General features: G+C 41.9%; 1 protein-coding gene across 1 annotated transcript; it reads right to left on the bottom strand.

The window, feature by feature from the left end:
* Positions 1-2303: 2303 nt before the first annotated feature.
* Positions 2304-8976, bottom strand: LOC129237118 (cilia- and flagella-associated protein 58). Its single transcript, XM_054871626.1, has 11 exons — positions 8875-8976; positions 8573-8792; positions 8379-8517; positions 4762-4915; positions 4379-4693; positions 4185-4318; positions 3805-4121; positions 3337-3725; positions 2841-3274; positions 2641-2779; positions 2304-2576 (listed from the first exon to the last, which is right to left on the bottom strand). Exons 1-11 carry the CDS (start codon positions 8974-8976, stop codon positions 2304-2306), a joined length of 2616 nt encoding a protein of 871 aa, XP_054727601.1.
* Between the last annotated feature and the right edge of the window lie 8411 nt (positions 8977-17387).

Genomic DNA, 17387 nt, shown 5'->3' with positions numbered 1-17387 from the left:
GTTTGCTTGATAGAATACAACAGCTTTCTTATTTGTGGACTACTTCCTTGCGGTCAGTTGTTGAATGCAGAGGTTCGAATTGAGAGTTTGGTCGGATGAGAGCAGCTCACAGTGGAAATTACTTTCGTTTCCTATCAAAGACACAGAATAACCTTCTTCTTAGCCGTGAATCCGGGCTCTGCGATGTTTCTCAACTAGAATATTTTTCGGCTGTTTTTCTTTGATGTAAACCCATTCTCCAACTCCAGTTACGATCGGCGTTAAAAATAAGCCCACTTTGTTATGTTTCAGCAAAAAAAAAACAAAAAAACGCATACATCTATTCGGTTCAAAAGATTATTTTCTTCTTCTCGAGACCAGCCTCATGCAAATGATCTCGAATTGCTTTATATGTAACTCATCTTTAGTTCTTTGGCAATGAAAAAAGTGCTCTCAAGCCAGCACGATTTCCATAATTGTCATGATTGTATCGACTCTTTCAATTTTTAGCGGAGCGCACCAGTCGTTTCTTCCTTATAGCAATCATGTGAAATCAAATCCTTCTCCACTAAATCCTCCTTACGCAGAGAGGACCCTTGTCTTCTTTTTTATCTTCCTCTTCTTAATTCAAAAACCATTTTCCGTTCGGAGACGGCATAAAACTGTAGGTCCCTCCATTTGCGAGGCAAAATCAAAACGATCTTCACAAATTGGATGAAGAACTCGACCAAACACACAGAAATTGATGTAGGCGACAATTATACATACATTCTCATATATGGAGCCCATCATATGGCAAATCAAACACAGAAAGTGGCGATGGATAGGTCACATGCTTACAAAACCATCAGATAGCATCACGAGAATGGCACTGGACTGGAACCCGCAAGAGAGCAGAGGTCGTGGTCGGCCAAAGATCAGTTGGCGAAGGTCGATGTTCTGCGAACTACCAGATGCCGACATCACGTGGGACGCTGCAAAAAACAACAGCCTCGAATCGTCTACGATGGAGGAGCTTGCTAGTGGACAATAAGACTCCGTCGTACGGCACGGGACTGAAATGGAAGGTAAAAGTTTGCACGTGCTTTTAGTAACTATTGAATAGTCAACCATTTCACATAGCCTTTTAAATAAGTAATATTTTACGTATCTATTTATTTCGATGACAAATAACCGCTGTCTCTGTCGCATCTTGCAAATCTCGAAGAATAGCCAATGTCGATTTGTTGAGGAAAGTCTCACAGGTGAATGCTGGAATCGAAATACCATACGACAAGGGAGATGGGCACATGCTGAGAAAGAGCGACGACAACTGTGCTAAATAGGCCCTGCGCTGGAATCCTTTTCAGCAAAGATTTCAGCAAAGAAAGCCAAAGTCAGCCATTTCTCACTTCCGTACCACAATGCTGACTTCAAACATGAGCTGAAAATTCGCAGTGCCCCTGGGGATTTTCGAACTCGCCCATACTGATACTGTATGCATTCGGTCGAACGCCGCCCTGACTTTGTTAAGCCTGCAATTGACATCTTTATTTGCTCCGCCGTCTGCCGTGATAGTGCAGTCGAGGTAGCAGAAGCTTTCGACAAATTCCACTGGGCACCCGTCAACCATTATAGGTCTTGCTTTATTGTGGTTGACCCTTATAGCCTCTGTCTTGGCGATGTTGACCTTCAGTCCGATAGTGCGTGCCAGCGTGACTAGTCTGCTCACCTTCGCTTTCACGTCAGTAAGTTTTTGTGGTAGGGGGTAGATGTCATCGGCGAAGTCCAGGTCCTTAAGATGTCTGGTGAAAGTCCATACGATGCCTCTTTTGTACAGGATCTACTGGCTCATAATGTCGTCTAGGACGATGGCGAAGAGAAGGGACTACAGGGGACCACCTTCCCTTACGCCTGCGTTGGTGGTGAATGGGTCGCTGATGTTGCCGTTGTGAAGCACTGCCAGTTCGGAGTTCTCGTAAAGGGATCTGATGAGGCGGATTATTTTAGCAAGAACTCCCTTGTTATTCAACGCCAGTTACAACAACAACAACATCCTCAAACCAATTTATATCGCATGCATCAAATTCTGTTCCAATAAAATGCACCGAGAAGTGTTTACTTTTGCTCATACATTTATTTTTAAAAATAAACTTGTATATATACCACCCCCTATAACTCCAAGCAGTCTTTAGGAGGCAAAAACTATAAAATTACAGATGTCTAGAAAAATGACATCAGAAGAGTTCCGAAATATCCTGAATGCTGTTTATCGACCAAAATTCCTCATCCAACTCTACCTGGTAATATCATTGAAGCCCTTTTACTTGATACGTTTTTCACCCTCAGACTCCACTAATAAGTTTGAAGCCAGCGCCCAATGTGCGTTGTATATTTGGCGGCGCTGAGAAGCATTGCGCCTGCATTTGCACCAGCAGCTGTTGGTCTTCGAGCAGTTTTTGTTTTTGTCTTCGTTCTTGATTAAGTTGTGATTTGGCATCGGTGAGGCGCACCTTGAATTCTTCCAACTTTTGCGAATTAGTTCTCTCATCTAATTCTTTCACTTGGAGCTCAGCCATAAGCGCTTTAAGCTTACGCTCTTTGCCGGACAAAGTAGCCTGAAAGCATAAGTAAAAGTTTTTAACATACAACTCATACAATCTTCACAAGCCACACACTCACTTTCACATTATTTAATTCCGCGCGCACTTTATGACTCGGCAGTTTCAGCATGAACTCCTTCAATGCTTCATACAGCCGCTGCGACTCCTCGAGCGCTTGCTCTTGCTGCAGTGCTGACACATTTTGTTGCAGAATTTGCCTGGAATTTTATGAAAATAACTGTCTTTTCATGCCCGCTGTCCTTTTCGACTTCTACTTACTTGCGCAAAGATTGTATTCGCATTATGAGATCCATTTTCTCTGGATCACGTCCCTTCAGATTGCGCCAACGGTGTATATTCATCGGTGTCAGCATCTCCTCCTGCATGGCACGCGCTTTGATGCGCTCCTGATTGAGTAGCCTATGCATTTGTAGTAGTTCCTGCCGCAAATCTGCGGCATTTTCTCGATCCTTGCGCAACACATTACGTTCCGTGCGCAAGTTCTTGATCTCTACGCGCATTAGACGCATATCCTCTTGTCCTTGTGCGTAGTGCTTGGCCGTTTGATCGTAAGCCGTTTGTAGCGTTTGCAGCTGATCTTTCAGCTGCGCATACTCGTCATTGCATTTGGTGAGCGCCACAGAGACGGTGTTCTTTTCGTCTCTGATGCGCTCGAGTTCACGTTTGAGTTGCGATAACTTTTGGTTGTCATCCTGAAATTAAAAAAGGAAAGGAAATTGGGCATTGAGGTCAAATGAGCAGAAAGCTTACTGACATGCTGGGACTTGGTATTCTTGTCGCATTCCTTCTTGCGCTCCTGCAGTTCACAACGTGTGTGCTGATGCCCCAGCTGCGTGTAGCGTAACTCTGTCTTTAGCAAGCGTCGTTCTTTCTCCAGCTTGTCGATTTGTAGTTGCAGTCGACCAATTTCGCTATCTCGAAGCGAGACCTTGCTTTTATAGCTTTCGATGTTGTCGTGCAGTTTGGCGATTTGTTGTTCCAACTTGGCATGCTTCTCATCGGAGGCCTGTAGGTTACGAGCAATACTGTTTTTCTCGTTCAACAGCGCGTCTTGCTGACGCGACAGATTGTTAGCTTTCTGCTCAAGATCGCTTATTGTGCGCTTAAGCTCAATCTCATAGTTTTCCTTCAATTGTATCTCATCTGGGAGTTATTGGTGGGTTAATAATTAGTTATTTGTAAAATGTCTAAACAGCCTCCAACCGGCCTAAGAGTTACTCACTTTGCAGCGCATCGATTTTATCTACAAAAACTTGTATCTCATCCACTTTCTTTGCCTTCTCTTTCTTCAACTTCACATTGTCCTCTTGCATTTTCTTCTGGCGCACCTCCATGGCAGATATAATTTCTTGTAGCGACTTGATTTCGTGTTGTGATTTCTGAAACTGTTCGTCTGTCTGTTCGACTGTGTGATGTTGGACGAACAAGTCACGTTTTAGCGCGTCCCGCTCCTTAGTTAAGTGTTCATTGTTCTTCTCGAATTGATGCACAATGCGCCGCAACGATTCCAATTCCTTATCCTGTGTATTTAGCTGGGATCTGCGTGAAACCAAGATTGAATGCAATTAATATTTTCTATTAAATCGCAAATCCAAAACTTACTCCAGACGTGCATTTTCCTCCTCCGCTTTGGCACGCGCGTCATTTAGCGCGGCGTATTTCCGCGATGTATTCTCCTCCGACTTGACTAGCTTCGCATTTTCGCGCTTCAGCTTGATAATATCATCCTCACGCAACTACAAAAAAGGAATAAAAAAGTTTCTAGAATACAATCCCAAGAATTGTCTACGCCTCACCTTCAACAAGCTGATGCGCTGTGTTAGCGCTCGTTTGTTCTCATCCCGTTCCTGTGTCGCATACTCGAGCTCTACTGTGGTCTTAGCCAGTTTGTTGCTTGTCGTGTTGTGTTGAGTATTCAGATGTTCCAGATTAGTTTTCAGCGAGAGTATTTGTAGATTATGTCGCACCTTCAGTTTGGTCAGCTGCTCATTTTGTACTTTGATTTGTTGGATCTTCTCTTTGGATTTGGCTTCCTCACTGCGCGATTGTGCAAGCTCTTTTTCAAGCGCATCCAATCGTTTACGATTATTGTATGATTCATTGGAGGTTTCCTGAAATTCGAATTGTGTAAAGGGGTAGATTTTTTACAGCTGATTTGTGCCTCATTGAGTCACCTTACATCAAGCATTTTGATCATTGCTTTATTCTTCTCCTCCAGGGTTTGCGTCATTGCTTCAACTTCGGTGGTATAGAGACGTTGTATTTGTAGACGTTTGTTGAGCTCACGGATCTCATTATTAAGTTTTTCACGTTCTCTCTGTTCGTCGCGTTTGCTTTTGTTAAGTGGGGTGAAAATTTTAAAATTATTGCAGTCAGCAAGGAGCTTAGTTTTCTGACATATCGAATTGCTCAAATAGATGGAAAGGAGAAGTGCAAAAAGTTTTAGAAACTGTTTGTCGGTACGATTTCTTCAAGAGCTTCCGAATATGATCGGAATCAAGAACAACCGGACTCAAAATTAAACACTAAGATCGACTCTAAAAGGTTACAGGAACAGCTTTCTTAAAGCTATTGCGAAGTTTTTCTAGATCAAAAACAACCTGGTACAAAAACGATAGTCATAAGTCTATGATCTATGCAATTGAATCAGCGAAAATTATTTAGGAGTCTATAATAAAGATTGACGAGGTGTGTTCAAAAAGTATCGCGAATTTTGGGTTTTTTCAAAAATTATTTTTTTATTCATTAATATCTATTTTGTCCCCTTCAAAGTAATGCCCATGAGGTAATAGGCACTTGTGCCAACGTTCGAACACTTCAAAAAATTATTTTTTTTATCTTGTTCAGCTCCTCCTTCGATGTCGTCAATCGTAGCATAGCGTCATCCTTTCATTGGCCTCTCCAGTTTCGAGAACAAGAAAAAGTCACAGGGGTCAGATCTGGGGAATACGGTGGCTGTGCCATCATTAGTGTGTTGTTTTTGGCCGAAAAGTCGCGCACAAGCAACGATGTGTGAGCAGGGGCGTTATCGTGATGCAAGAGCCAATTTTTTTTCTTCCACAAATCCGGACGTTTCTGGCGGATAATATTCCTTATTGACCGTTTTACCCAGTGGCAAGAACTCATGATGCAGAACGCCCCTGCAATCGAAGAACACGATAAGCAAAACTTTTACATTCGACCGAACTTGGCGCGCTTTTTTCAATCTTGGTTCGTGCGGCAGCTTCCAAGCATTTTTCATTTTGAAAAAATTCTCGATGGTAACATGTCGTTCCAATAAATTTCTGTAATGATCTCTAAAGTTTGAAGGGCTTTCTTTTGGAGGGGATGGGTTAAAATGCCGTCGCAGCAATGGTATGTCCCGAAACCCAGGTACCGGAGATCGCAGTATTCTGCCGCTCCTTTTGAACATGCTTCTCTCATTGACGTTTTCTTTATCTGGTTTGTTGTTGTTGTTCCCTTTTTGTGTTCTTCGGTCGCCGCTTCAAGCCGCTATGTCTGCCGCACGATGTGGTCTTAAAACTAATTCCTGTGGTTATCCATTCGCCCATATATCGGAGACCGCAGTACTCTGCTGTTCTTTTTCGGTGATTTCTTTATCTATTTTTTGCTGTTGTTGACGTTCCATTTTTGTGTTCTTGACTCTCCGCTTCAAGCCGCTATCTCCGCCCGACCTACAGTTGTTTTAAAAATAATTCCCGTGGTTATCTACGAGAGGGTAGGAAGGCCACGTGAGGGTTGACGCAAGTCTTTATGGGAGCCAGAATTAGATACGAATCAGGAGTTGTCTTATCTAAACCTATACCAACAACTTACTGATGGTACATACTTGAAGACCAGCCAGAGTTTTAACAAGACGGAGGCGTTTGTAGCAGCCATTCTGGTCAAGTGTCACGATCTTTACTGAAATGATAAAATACTACGTTCACTAACCCTTGAACTGGCTTACTGGCCTCGATTCTGATAAGCTTAACAGCCCTGCTGTTGGAGGTTCTCGGGGTATATGAGGCCTTTTAAGCCTAGCCCCTTCCTCTCCTGCCTGATTTTAGTCACCTCTTACGACAGGCATGCCTTATCGCAGGTGTATTCTTTATCCTGACTCGGTGGGGTAAGTTTTAAGCGCTGGTTAATCGTCTCAGCTCGCTGTTTAGAATTCCAAGTACCACGTCATATACATTTTCAGGCTCCTTAAACATTCATCAGAAGCGTGAAATGTCAGTGGATTGTTTCGTATTATTCTGGCTGTTGTTCAGAATTCAATCAATACCGATTTCTTATAATTGGATGAGCAAATCATTATGATAATTGAGACGACATGATTAATGTTGATTAAAGAGAACTCAAGACATAAATTAGTCTATAGGTTTCACATGACGAACTTTAGCATACTCAAGGAAAATAGATAAACCCCTAATTGGCTTTGATTATTGTTATCCCTTAATTATCATTCGTGCTGTTATATTAAGAGGATAGAGGGCGGCTCTCTGCTGGGTCATGCTGGGTTAAATACTGGCCAAACAGTCTTCTTCTCTGAAAGATCTGCAATGGAGATAAAATGGTAAGCCAAGCTTTTCTGCGTGAGTGCCGATCTTCCAATGACCGGTAAGCACAGCTACATGTTTGGAAATTGAATGGCGTGGAGTCCCCAGGACTTCCTAACCCCGCCATTTATTGTAATGGGGCCAAAGAGCTTTCGAAATAGCACCCGCAGAAATGGATCTCCATATCATCTGTGCCTTTCTGAGAAATAAGTTGTGAGATTCCCCTTTAACAACAGTCAGGAAGATGTAGATGACCGGATAGGAGACCTCTGAGACCAATATAGCCAAGCTCATCAGTAATTTCATTTCCCTCTATGTTCATATGACTTAGAACCCAGATCAGAGAAATGTTACCTGCATGTCTAAGGGATTTGATCTTCTCCTTACAGGAGGTGACTAGTTTGGATCTGCATCATACTATACGTCGTCAGAGCCTTGATCGCGGCTTGACTGTCGAAAAAAATGTTAATATCTCTAAGCCTTTTGCATGCCTGCAGGATCGCAAAGACTTCGGCTTGAAATAAACTAGCAGTATTTGGCAGTTTCAATGAAATAGCTAAATTGAAAGATTTAGAGAAACCCCCTGCTCCGAGTTCCGTTTCTATCTTGGAAGCATCAGTAAAGACGGAGGTACCAGCATCGGTACAGGTTTTCCTCTCATTCCAATCTTGCCTACTTGGAAATAATGCTCTAGCTCCATTTTGCGGATAGAGAGAGAGAGAGAGAGAGAGAGAGAGAGAGAGAGAGAGAGAGAGAGAGAGAGAGAGAGAGAGAGAGAGAGAGAAATACGGTGTTAACTGCCCAGAAATGCTATAACGTTCCTTGAGAGACTGTCTCCAGAGGTCTACTTCCTTTAACTTGATTGCACTTCGAGCAGTGATGGAAATAAAGTAAAAGTCGATGAGAAGTAAGTGCAAAACGACATTCTGGGCAGCACTGGGACAAGTTCTACCTTTTCTCACAGCAGACAGATTTGCAGTAAATAAATCTATCAAGACTTCATAGAGAGATTACACTTTATATTTCTAGGTAAGAAAATGGGTTTCTCTTGTTCTCTCTCTCTGATTTGATTGAATTTAATGCTCTCATTAGTGTGGAAAGTAAGATTAAAGTGTTTATTAAATCAAGAAAGATGCATATTTGGCCCAATTGCGCTAAGAGTGAACGTGACTAACAAAGTCTCTTGGTTTCGTTTAATTTCTCTCGTCCTACCACTGCACCGAATAAATAAAAAGTAGCTTCAATTCCCACTCACCTCTGCAAGCCCGAACGTTTATCGCTTAAATGTTCTACCATCTGCTCGAGTGAGTCCATTTTTTCTCTCATCTTCAACATTTCATCTTGCGCGAGCTGCTCACGTGATTGTGCGGCGTCCTTTTGCATCCAAGCGCTCTCTTTTCAGATAAGTTTAATTAAAAAGTTACAATTTTTCGATGTCATTGAACTCACCGATAACTGTACGCAGCTCTGCTATTGTCGCCAGATCCATTTTACTGAGTTTGTTGACATGATCCAGGCGGTCTTTCAAGCGCTCTATCTCATTGCTGAGTTCCTGGCAGTGGAGCTGCTCCATTTGCCAGTCTGATTTATAGCGATTCGAGCATATGACCAAACGTTGCACATTATCCGCATTTTCGTGTGTGTCCTTCTGGCGCAGGGCTTTGGTAATCTAACGATGATATGAAAGGCAAGTAAGTAGCAATAAATACAAAAAATACAATGTGAAATATGTTGATTTCAGCAAACGCTACCTCAGGTACTTTATCCATTACATTCGCATAGAAATCATCATCGAAATCTTCGGGCACTAAAGGCTCATCATCCGAACCGGAAGCTCTGGAACCGGCGCTCATGTTGAAGGATTTTTCTGAAAATAATTACTTCAAAATGAATATTAAACACAGAATAGCAGCGCTAAAAAGTTTTTCTTGCTGCTCTATTCAACAAATCACTGCCAAATCATTTATTGACTAAATAACAACATTTCCCGCTGTTGCTAATGCCGGCGTTTATTTTGCTTGCTCTTGGCCATGCTCTGCTATGGCAACTGGTTTTGTTGCCGTCTCCAATAATCATCAAAAAGTTTCAAGGAAGTGTTACGAATTTCTTTGCATACCAGTATATTTCTTGTTCATAGGCGCAAAAAAAAACACACACACATTCACATTTCGATGCACATGTCGAATTTGCGCCCAAACAAACTGCAACAAGTGGCAGGTAAACAGTTTTTTGTTTTGTTTTTTGGTTACATGCGCTAATCCTCTTTGTTGTTGCCATTTTGTTTATGTTTTTATCTGTCTTTGCATTATTTGGGCGCATGTCTGGCAATTTGTGTTCCTGTAACGCCAGCTATGTCGCTTATTAATGATTTGGTTGAGTGACTGGTTGGTTATGCTATTTGCGCTTTTTGCCCTGCTAACACCGTGCGACAAAGTCAATTTTTTTTGCTATCGAGGAAAAATTTCTAATGCACGTGAAATCATTTCATGATTTTATGTTGTAATGCTGCGTACTCAGTGTTTAATTTTCTCATAAACCTTTAATCCTCAAATGCCTGATTTTTCTATTGTGCTCACAAAATTATTTTAGACAAATTTTTGGACCAAATGAACGAATTTCAAATCCGTTTTTTATTAGAATCTTACTTTATCTTGCACAAGTAAAAATACCTACCACGCATTTTGGCGAGATTGGGCATTTATGCGTAAATTTTTTAAATTAATTTTTTTTTTTTGTATATTAGTTCTTATTTTATTTTTTCCTTTTTTGTGGTTGTGGTGTTCAAAAAGTCTGTGCTTGGCAAAAAAGGGGGCCCAAGGCACCGGTCTGGATGTTGTTGTTGTTGTTTTTGAGGTAATTGAGTATTTGTACTAAATATTCTTAATCTAACGCCGTTTTGTGACCACTCTTCTCATGTGATGTACTTTTTTTAGTTCTTGTTTTTAAGTCAGATCCATTTCATGAGATCCAGATACAACAGCAAATTGTTTATATCTATGTCTACGATTTTATTGATTTGCTCTAGGAAAGGTTTACCGAATGAGCGAAGTCTTGGTCTGGCTAAACCCATACATTCGCATAAATAGCGGAAAAGACTTTCTTTCAACCCCTCCGCCTGACAGCTTCTGCAGATAAGATTGAAAAGAAGGTTGGGTGTGGCTGCTTGATTCCCAACCTTCCAGTGACCTCTAAGGGTGGCAGTGATACGTGAAATGTTTGAACGAGAGCATTCTAACAGGTAATTCGTCCTCTGGATGTTGTACGACGGCCATTTTTTTTTTTTGTAGTATTTATTTGCTTCCACATTTTTTCGGCTAAAGCATAGTAGTGTGACGCAATGGAGGTTTTTATTGTATGAATGGGGTAGCGACTGCAACCGTTTCTGTTATGTCTTGTGCCGAACCTTTTCTTGCTAGTTGGTCTGGTTTCTCATTACCCTCTATGTTCCTATGGCCGGGAACCCATATCAGAACTATTTTGGATGAAATGCAGTTGGAGTCTAAGGTCTTTTTTTTTTGTTTTTTTTTTGTCGAGACAACTAGCAAGTGCAGCACTCAGACATTAATTGAGTCCATTGTACTACACTTGGATTCCCTTTTAATTTTCTTTAAATCTACCCGATCTCCGAAGAAATCTGAGTAGATCTTGTGGTGCCAGGGAGCCAAGATGGTCGCTTCTTAACACATCAGTGACAAAGACCTCAAACTTGATTTGAGCGAAGGCGGGGCAGACACACAGGAAGTGGTCCGCCGTCTCATCCTCCTCTTCACAAGCTGGGCAGAGTACACTGTCTGAGATGCCCAACCTTTCCAGGTACTTTGCCCACAGAAAGTGGCCCGTCATCAGTCCAATCAGCAGTCTGCACTCCCCTATGCTTAATGACAGAAGGGTTTGCGACAGTCGATCGGACATGACAGGTAACATCAGTTTTGTCCATCTGCAGCCTCTCTTAGCCTGCCAAGCTTGCTTGTGGGTGGTAGTTACCCATTTGCTAACCGTGGCCGTGATGGCCGCACAGGGGAGTGGCAAAACGGGCTCTGGGCCAAAGAAGTTGGCCTCAGAGCCCATCTTAGCTAAGGAGTCAGAGGTCTCGTTACCCGCGATACCCACGTGTACCGGGACCCATGTTAGCATCAGGCTATTATGTCTACCGACATAGTTCAGCCTGGATTTACAGGACTTCACTACCCCTGATGTGGTTGGAGGGCTGTCTAAGGACATAAGCGCAGCTTGGCTGTCGCTGCAGACACATATAGATCCGCCTTTCCATCGTTTTTCCACAACAAAGTTCATCGCTTCTTGAACTGCATACAACTCCGCTTGAAACACAGATGCATGCATTCCAAGAGCAAAGTGCAGTTTTGTCCCGCTGGATTCCATGTAGACATCAGAGCCGGAACCGTACTCGGTCCTGGAGCCATTCGTGAAAATGCAAACACAGTTTTTGCCGAACTCATTTTCAGAGTTTGACCACAATTGAGCTTTTGGCAGCACCACACTGCATCTCTTTTCATGTACGACTCTGGATGGCATGGAGTCAAGGGGCATGGAGAAGATCGTTGTATAGAAGTCCATACCTTCTCTGTTGTCCAATGCCGGACAGGGGCCGTACCAATTCTCATTGTGTTTCAGTCTGCAGGTGGCCTTCAAGACCTCTCCTTGGATGAAAGCATCAAGTGGTGGTAAACCAATCAAAATATCTAGTGCCGGGCCTGAAGTATTCGGAAAAGCTCCGGTACAACAGATGTCCAGAGTGCGTTGTAGTCTCGATAAGGTCCTCCTGACTCCCACTAGAGAGAGTCTACTCATCCAGACCACTGATGCATAGGTGATAATGGGTCTTATCATAGCCGTGTAGATCCGTAGGGTCTAAGGTCTTGATAGCTGCTTGACTGTCTAAAAGGAAAGCTACTCTTACACCAAGCGCTTCAACCAAAAGCTCATCAACCTTTTTTATTACATGAACATCTCTGGCTGGCTGTAGATTTCTGCCTATTGGAGGTCTCATAATGCTAGCTAAACGACGCTTCAGTGCTACTTGGGAAGTGCCAGACTGGTACTTCAACTATTTCACTTTCCTACCTTACTGTTACATAGTGTAATACCCACACACCCAGGTATTTGGTCAGCTACACAAGGTAAGTGTAAGTAGTTGTCGTTTGAAGTTGTTTTATATGAACGTAATCAAAATATGTATATCCACACCAACATGTACTCATATGTATATGTAACTTACGTATGTATACATATATATGTGTGTGTATTTATATGCTTGTATGTGGCATTATCTTTTGCACCAATTAACTTATTGGCATACTCCACATACCCACAGACTTACAGAGCTCGGTCTTATAGTCAGAGCAGCCTATGTTTGTGCCTCAGCATGCACATCTTTGCTTGTATGTGTGTATGCGTGTGTGTGTCACCCACAAGTGCACTTCCGCTTCAGTGAACCGTAGTTGTAAGAAACCACAAATGCCTATGGAAATTTTCCAGTTTTGTCGTATTGTCTTTAAGGTTTCCCCTTGACTTAGTGAAGAAAGTAAAAGGGGATTCTTCCTGATATATGTATATATTTTTTTAATTTTTCATTGTATAACTGGGTTTTTAGTCATTTTCATAATAATTGTGTATAATTTGTAGCTTTCGGCGCAATTTATTTAATTTCTGATGCTCCACTTGTGGGAGGACTTTTATCACTATTGCCGCCTATTATTGGAGGAATTACATTCGAATAAGAGCTGGTGCAATCAAACTGAAAATGCACAGGTTTTCCCCTTATTCCAATCCTGCCTTCTTGAAAAAATCGCCCTGGCACAACCCTCAAACTCTAGGATAGGGAGAAGGAGATTTGTACGAGGTTCAGAGAAATACGGTGCTATCACCTTCCTTGAGAGATTGTCTCCAAAGGCCAATCTCCTTTAATCTGATTGCACTTTGAGCAGTGAAGGAAATAACGTAAAAGTCGATAAGAAGTAAGTGCAAAAGGACAATAAGGGTAGCACTGGTCAAATTCTACATTATCCGGCGATGCCAACACAAGCCATCACTTAAACCCTCCCAGATTATTGATATTATAGCCCTTCCGAAGAGCTTCCCACCATACCAGGCATTCACACGTTAAAATTGGCAGAACCACTACATTGCACATCCAACTTATCCAAATCAATTCGACTTCTTGACTATGCCAGCGTGTTCCAGGCAGAACTATTAGCAATCAGGGAAGCTTGCAAATCATTGAAATACTACACAGAAATTGGTACAAGGGTAACTATCTTTTCAGACAGTCAAGCAGCTATGAAGGCCTTAGACTCCAACTCCATTTCATCCAAACTACTTTCAGAATGCAGAGAGGAACTATAACTGCTTTGTCATTGGCTTCAAATTACTCTGATATAGGTTCCCGGTCATAGGAACATAGAGGGTAATGAGAAACCAGATGAACTAGCAAGCAAAGGTTCGACACAAGACATATGTATGTAACAGAGGCGGTTGACTTTTTAAATAAATCGAACGCAGTTGAAACAAATAATTTTTTCAAACTAAAAATAGTGGTTGTCTAAGTTTCAAAGATTTTATAGAATTTTTGGGGTGTGTACTTTTAAAGCTTATCGAGTAATTTTGAGAGAATAAGTATAAGAAAACCATTATATTTAGATGCGGAGCGCAACTCCTGGTAAGAGTACTACGAGCCCATAGAATCCGTGGAAGACTCTGTCGGACTCATCAAGATCCTCTCCAAGGACTATACATGTAAAACTCTTGTTAAAAGAGAGGATGAATCCGACGAATAGGCTTAAAATAATTTTATTGATGCCCATGCTCCGCACAATATCTGAGGTTTCCTGACATCTCACCTGCCTGTCAACAGAATCAGCTGGGCAATCGAAAGTCTTTCTCCGTTCAAATCTCCAGGTATTGATGGTTTCCTGCCAGTGATGTTTCGGAGGACGGAACGAGATGGTTCATGTCGTTCATAAGATCTTTTTGGTGTGTATCGCGTTAAACCATGTTTCTGCCAGCTGGAAGAAAACCAAAGTGGTATTCATTCCCAAGGGTAACGGCTTGGCCAAAGACTTCACACTTATAAAGGGTTTTTTAATAAGAGGTTTTATTTTGATATTCAAAGAAAAATGCTATTTTTTAATATAAATGATCGGATGTTTATTTCTTTATTTATTTGAAATACTTAATTTTTCTCACATATTCAACACTGTGGCATCACTTTGCTCAACAATTTCCTATAGCTCTTTTTATATCTCACCAACTCTCTACGGGTTTTACATTAACTCAGTTAAGCTAAATCCCAAAAGTTGAAATTAACCACCTTCACCAAGCTGCTCGCAACAAACCAACATAAATACAAAAAAAAGCTCTCACCACAATATTACTTCCTGCTCAACATGCCGGCATGGACAACTCTGGGTTTTATAAAAGAAAAAAAATCGAATTTCTCAGTCAATCAAAACAGCAACAGCGCAAGTAGTTGTTGGCGCCGATGTCAGCGTCGACTGCAACAGCGTAAACAACAGCGCTGTGTAGTCGCTCTCACTTTTCAACAGTAGCCATGACATTGCTGGCGTTTGCTGTAATACTCCATAAAAGACTCGCATACATAAGTATTTGCATTTAATTTAGTAAGTATGCATGTGCATGCGAACGTAAGAGGCACTACATATATTGGCGCACGCCATGTCCGCGATTTAAAAATCCTACTAAATGTCACTTAATGGCGCTGCCCCGTACGTAGCGAACAATGGCTTTGCGTTTAACTTTCTTCATTTCCATTTTTTTGCCATATGAAAATAATGCGAAACATATGTACATATGTACGCATAGTTATGCATATTAGTGTATATTTAAATTTTTTCTTTTTTTCGTTTTTATGAATATTTTTCTTTTCGAGTAGTCTGCGGTTGGCGAGACTTGTCTCAATTTACTGCCTGATTGAAGTTAATGTTCATTACTGTTACAGTTGTTTAGTTTCTCGTCCACTAGTTTTGCAAATACATACGTATGTACAGACATACATACACACCTATAAATATAAATGGTATTAAATTTAGTTTCAGTATTGTCTGACTCAATTATTCGGCAAAGCGTGCTGATGGGCGGTGAAGTGTTGTGCCTCAACTCAGGTTGCAGTTGGTTTGTTTTCGATGTTTTTTGTTGTTTTTAGAGATGGCGCAAAATGTATAACAGCACTTAAGTGCATGACAGTTGAGTCAGCACCCTCTAGGAAAAACCTGAGCTAGTGAAATCTGAGCTGGTACAGAATTTATGGGTGTTTCAATAGGGACTTAGAAATTTTGTATAATCTGTTAATGGCAAAATGGAACTCAAGATGATGGAATTCATGAACAAGCAACGTATGGAAGTTATTCCAGTGTTTGCCGATATCAAACGCGGGACCAGATTGTTCATAAGAAAGTGTGGGTGGCTGCTTAGAACCCCGCATCGGCTAGATGCACCGAGAAAAACTAAACATTTGAAACTGTTTCATTGAGTGAAAGTCTAATAAATTTTATGATAAGAATACAATATTTCGAATTATTATAGAAAACCGTAAAGGGACGGCGAGAATTGCACTGCCTAGTAGCACTCATCCAAGGGTAAACATCATAAAATTCATAAATGGCCTACAAATACGTTGTCCTGAAAGAATGCCAGAAAAAATAGTCCAAAAACGAGCTTTCAAGAAACAACCATATGAAAACGAACTAAGGGCAGCCCAAAGAAAAGATGGAAAGGTGCAGTTATCGACGACCTCAAAATGATGAACGTGCAAAAGTGGTGGGGCTTAGTAGGGGATCGAGAAATCTGGAGGAAGATAGTGGCGGAAGCAGTGGTTCATCCAGGACTGTCATGCTAAGGAGGAAGAAGAAGCAGCACCGACATGACTAATCCGGTTCTGATCAAGGACTTTTTAAATTCTGAAATTGAAATCAAATGGACCAGATTTTGAAATATCCCGATCCGAGCAACATCTAGGTTAGGTTAGGTTAAATGGCTGCCCTAGATAAGGGCTCACTTGGACAAATATTACAAATTCGTCCGTTGTGGTGTCATACATGGGAGAGGAGAAAGGAGAAGGGAAGGAAGAAGGAGCCTTGGGATTAGAGACGATGATGACCATACATTTTACGACGACGCCGGCGGTGGCTGATTTACGTTCGTAAATCCGCAGGCGTGGCGAAAAAGTGAGAGCCCAGATGTCTAAGTCTTTGCCAGACGAGAGTAGGCAGGCTGAGAAGACGGTGTTGAAATGATTCCACCTCGTCCTCCAGACAGTTTGTGCAGAACGGACTTGAGGCAATCCCAAGTCTCACTGCATGAACACCTAACGGACAATGCCCGGTAAGGATGCCCACCAAATTCAAGAGTTGGGGCTTTGTTAGCCTTAGGAGTTCCCTTGAGCGTCCCCGATCTACCCGTGGCCTGAAGGATCTTGCGATCTTGCACGTTTGCGCACTAGCCCAGCGCTCGCTGAGTTGACTCGAGGCCCTTCTTTCCAGGAGCAGACCACAGGTTCTCAGGGGAACCCCAATTCTCTCATTTCGTGACGAAACCGTCTCCAAAGTTCCCTGTCTAGCCAGCTCATCAGCCCAGCAGTTTCCCTCTATGCCGCTGTGCCCGCGAACCGAGCAACATTTAGCGCGGCAATCTTTCTATTAAGAAATGATTTTTGTCTTCACCTTAGCTTTCTTTTCTTCTTGATTAGTGCGATAGCTGCTTACGCGATTTTGGACGAGTTTAAAAAAGCGAGCTAGACGTTTCTTCCTCGTGCTAACTGGCGCCAGTTGGACACACCAAGTGAAGCCAAGTCTTTTCCCACCTCATCTTTTCAACGTAGAGGAGGACTTCTTTTCCTATGCTACCACCAGCTGGTACCGCATTTGTACCAGCGTTTGTACGATTTGTATAGTCCATACGGACGACAAGACCCAGCCAAAGTAGCCCTGGATCTTTATTCGATGCTCTATGTCTATGTTGTCGTAAAGTTCATACAGCTCATTGTTCTATCGCCTACGATTCTCGCCATTGCTAACCTTAGTCAGTATACAAACTATGTGAATTAGATATGAGTCGAAGTTTCTGAGTTCGTCGTAATGATTTTATGGCAGTCAAAAATTTTTAGACACATATTTACTATGAAATGTACCTATGCCAATGGGGCCGAAGCATCAAAACTTTGCAATGCGTTTTGAAATGAGCCCATTTAGTCGCCATTCACAGAAATTGCACAACTGTTCACATTGCGGAA

Source organism: Anastrepha obliqua, chromosome 1 (genome assembly GCF_027943255.1).
Source record: "Anastrepha obliqua isolate idAnaObli1 chromosome 1, idAnaObli1_1.0, whole genome shotgun sequence".
NCBI classification, from domain to species: Eukaryota; Metazoa; Arthropoda; class Insecta; order Diptera; family Tephritidae; genus Anastrepha; species Anastrepha obliqua.
The sequence above is the reverse complement of the archived record's forward strand: the minus strand, read 5'-3'. Positions and strand labels throughout refer to the sequence as shown.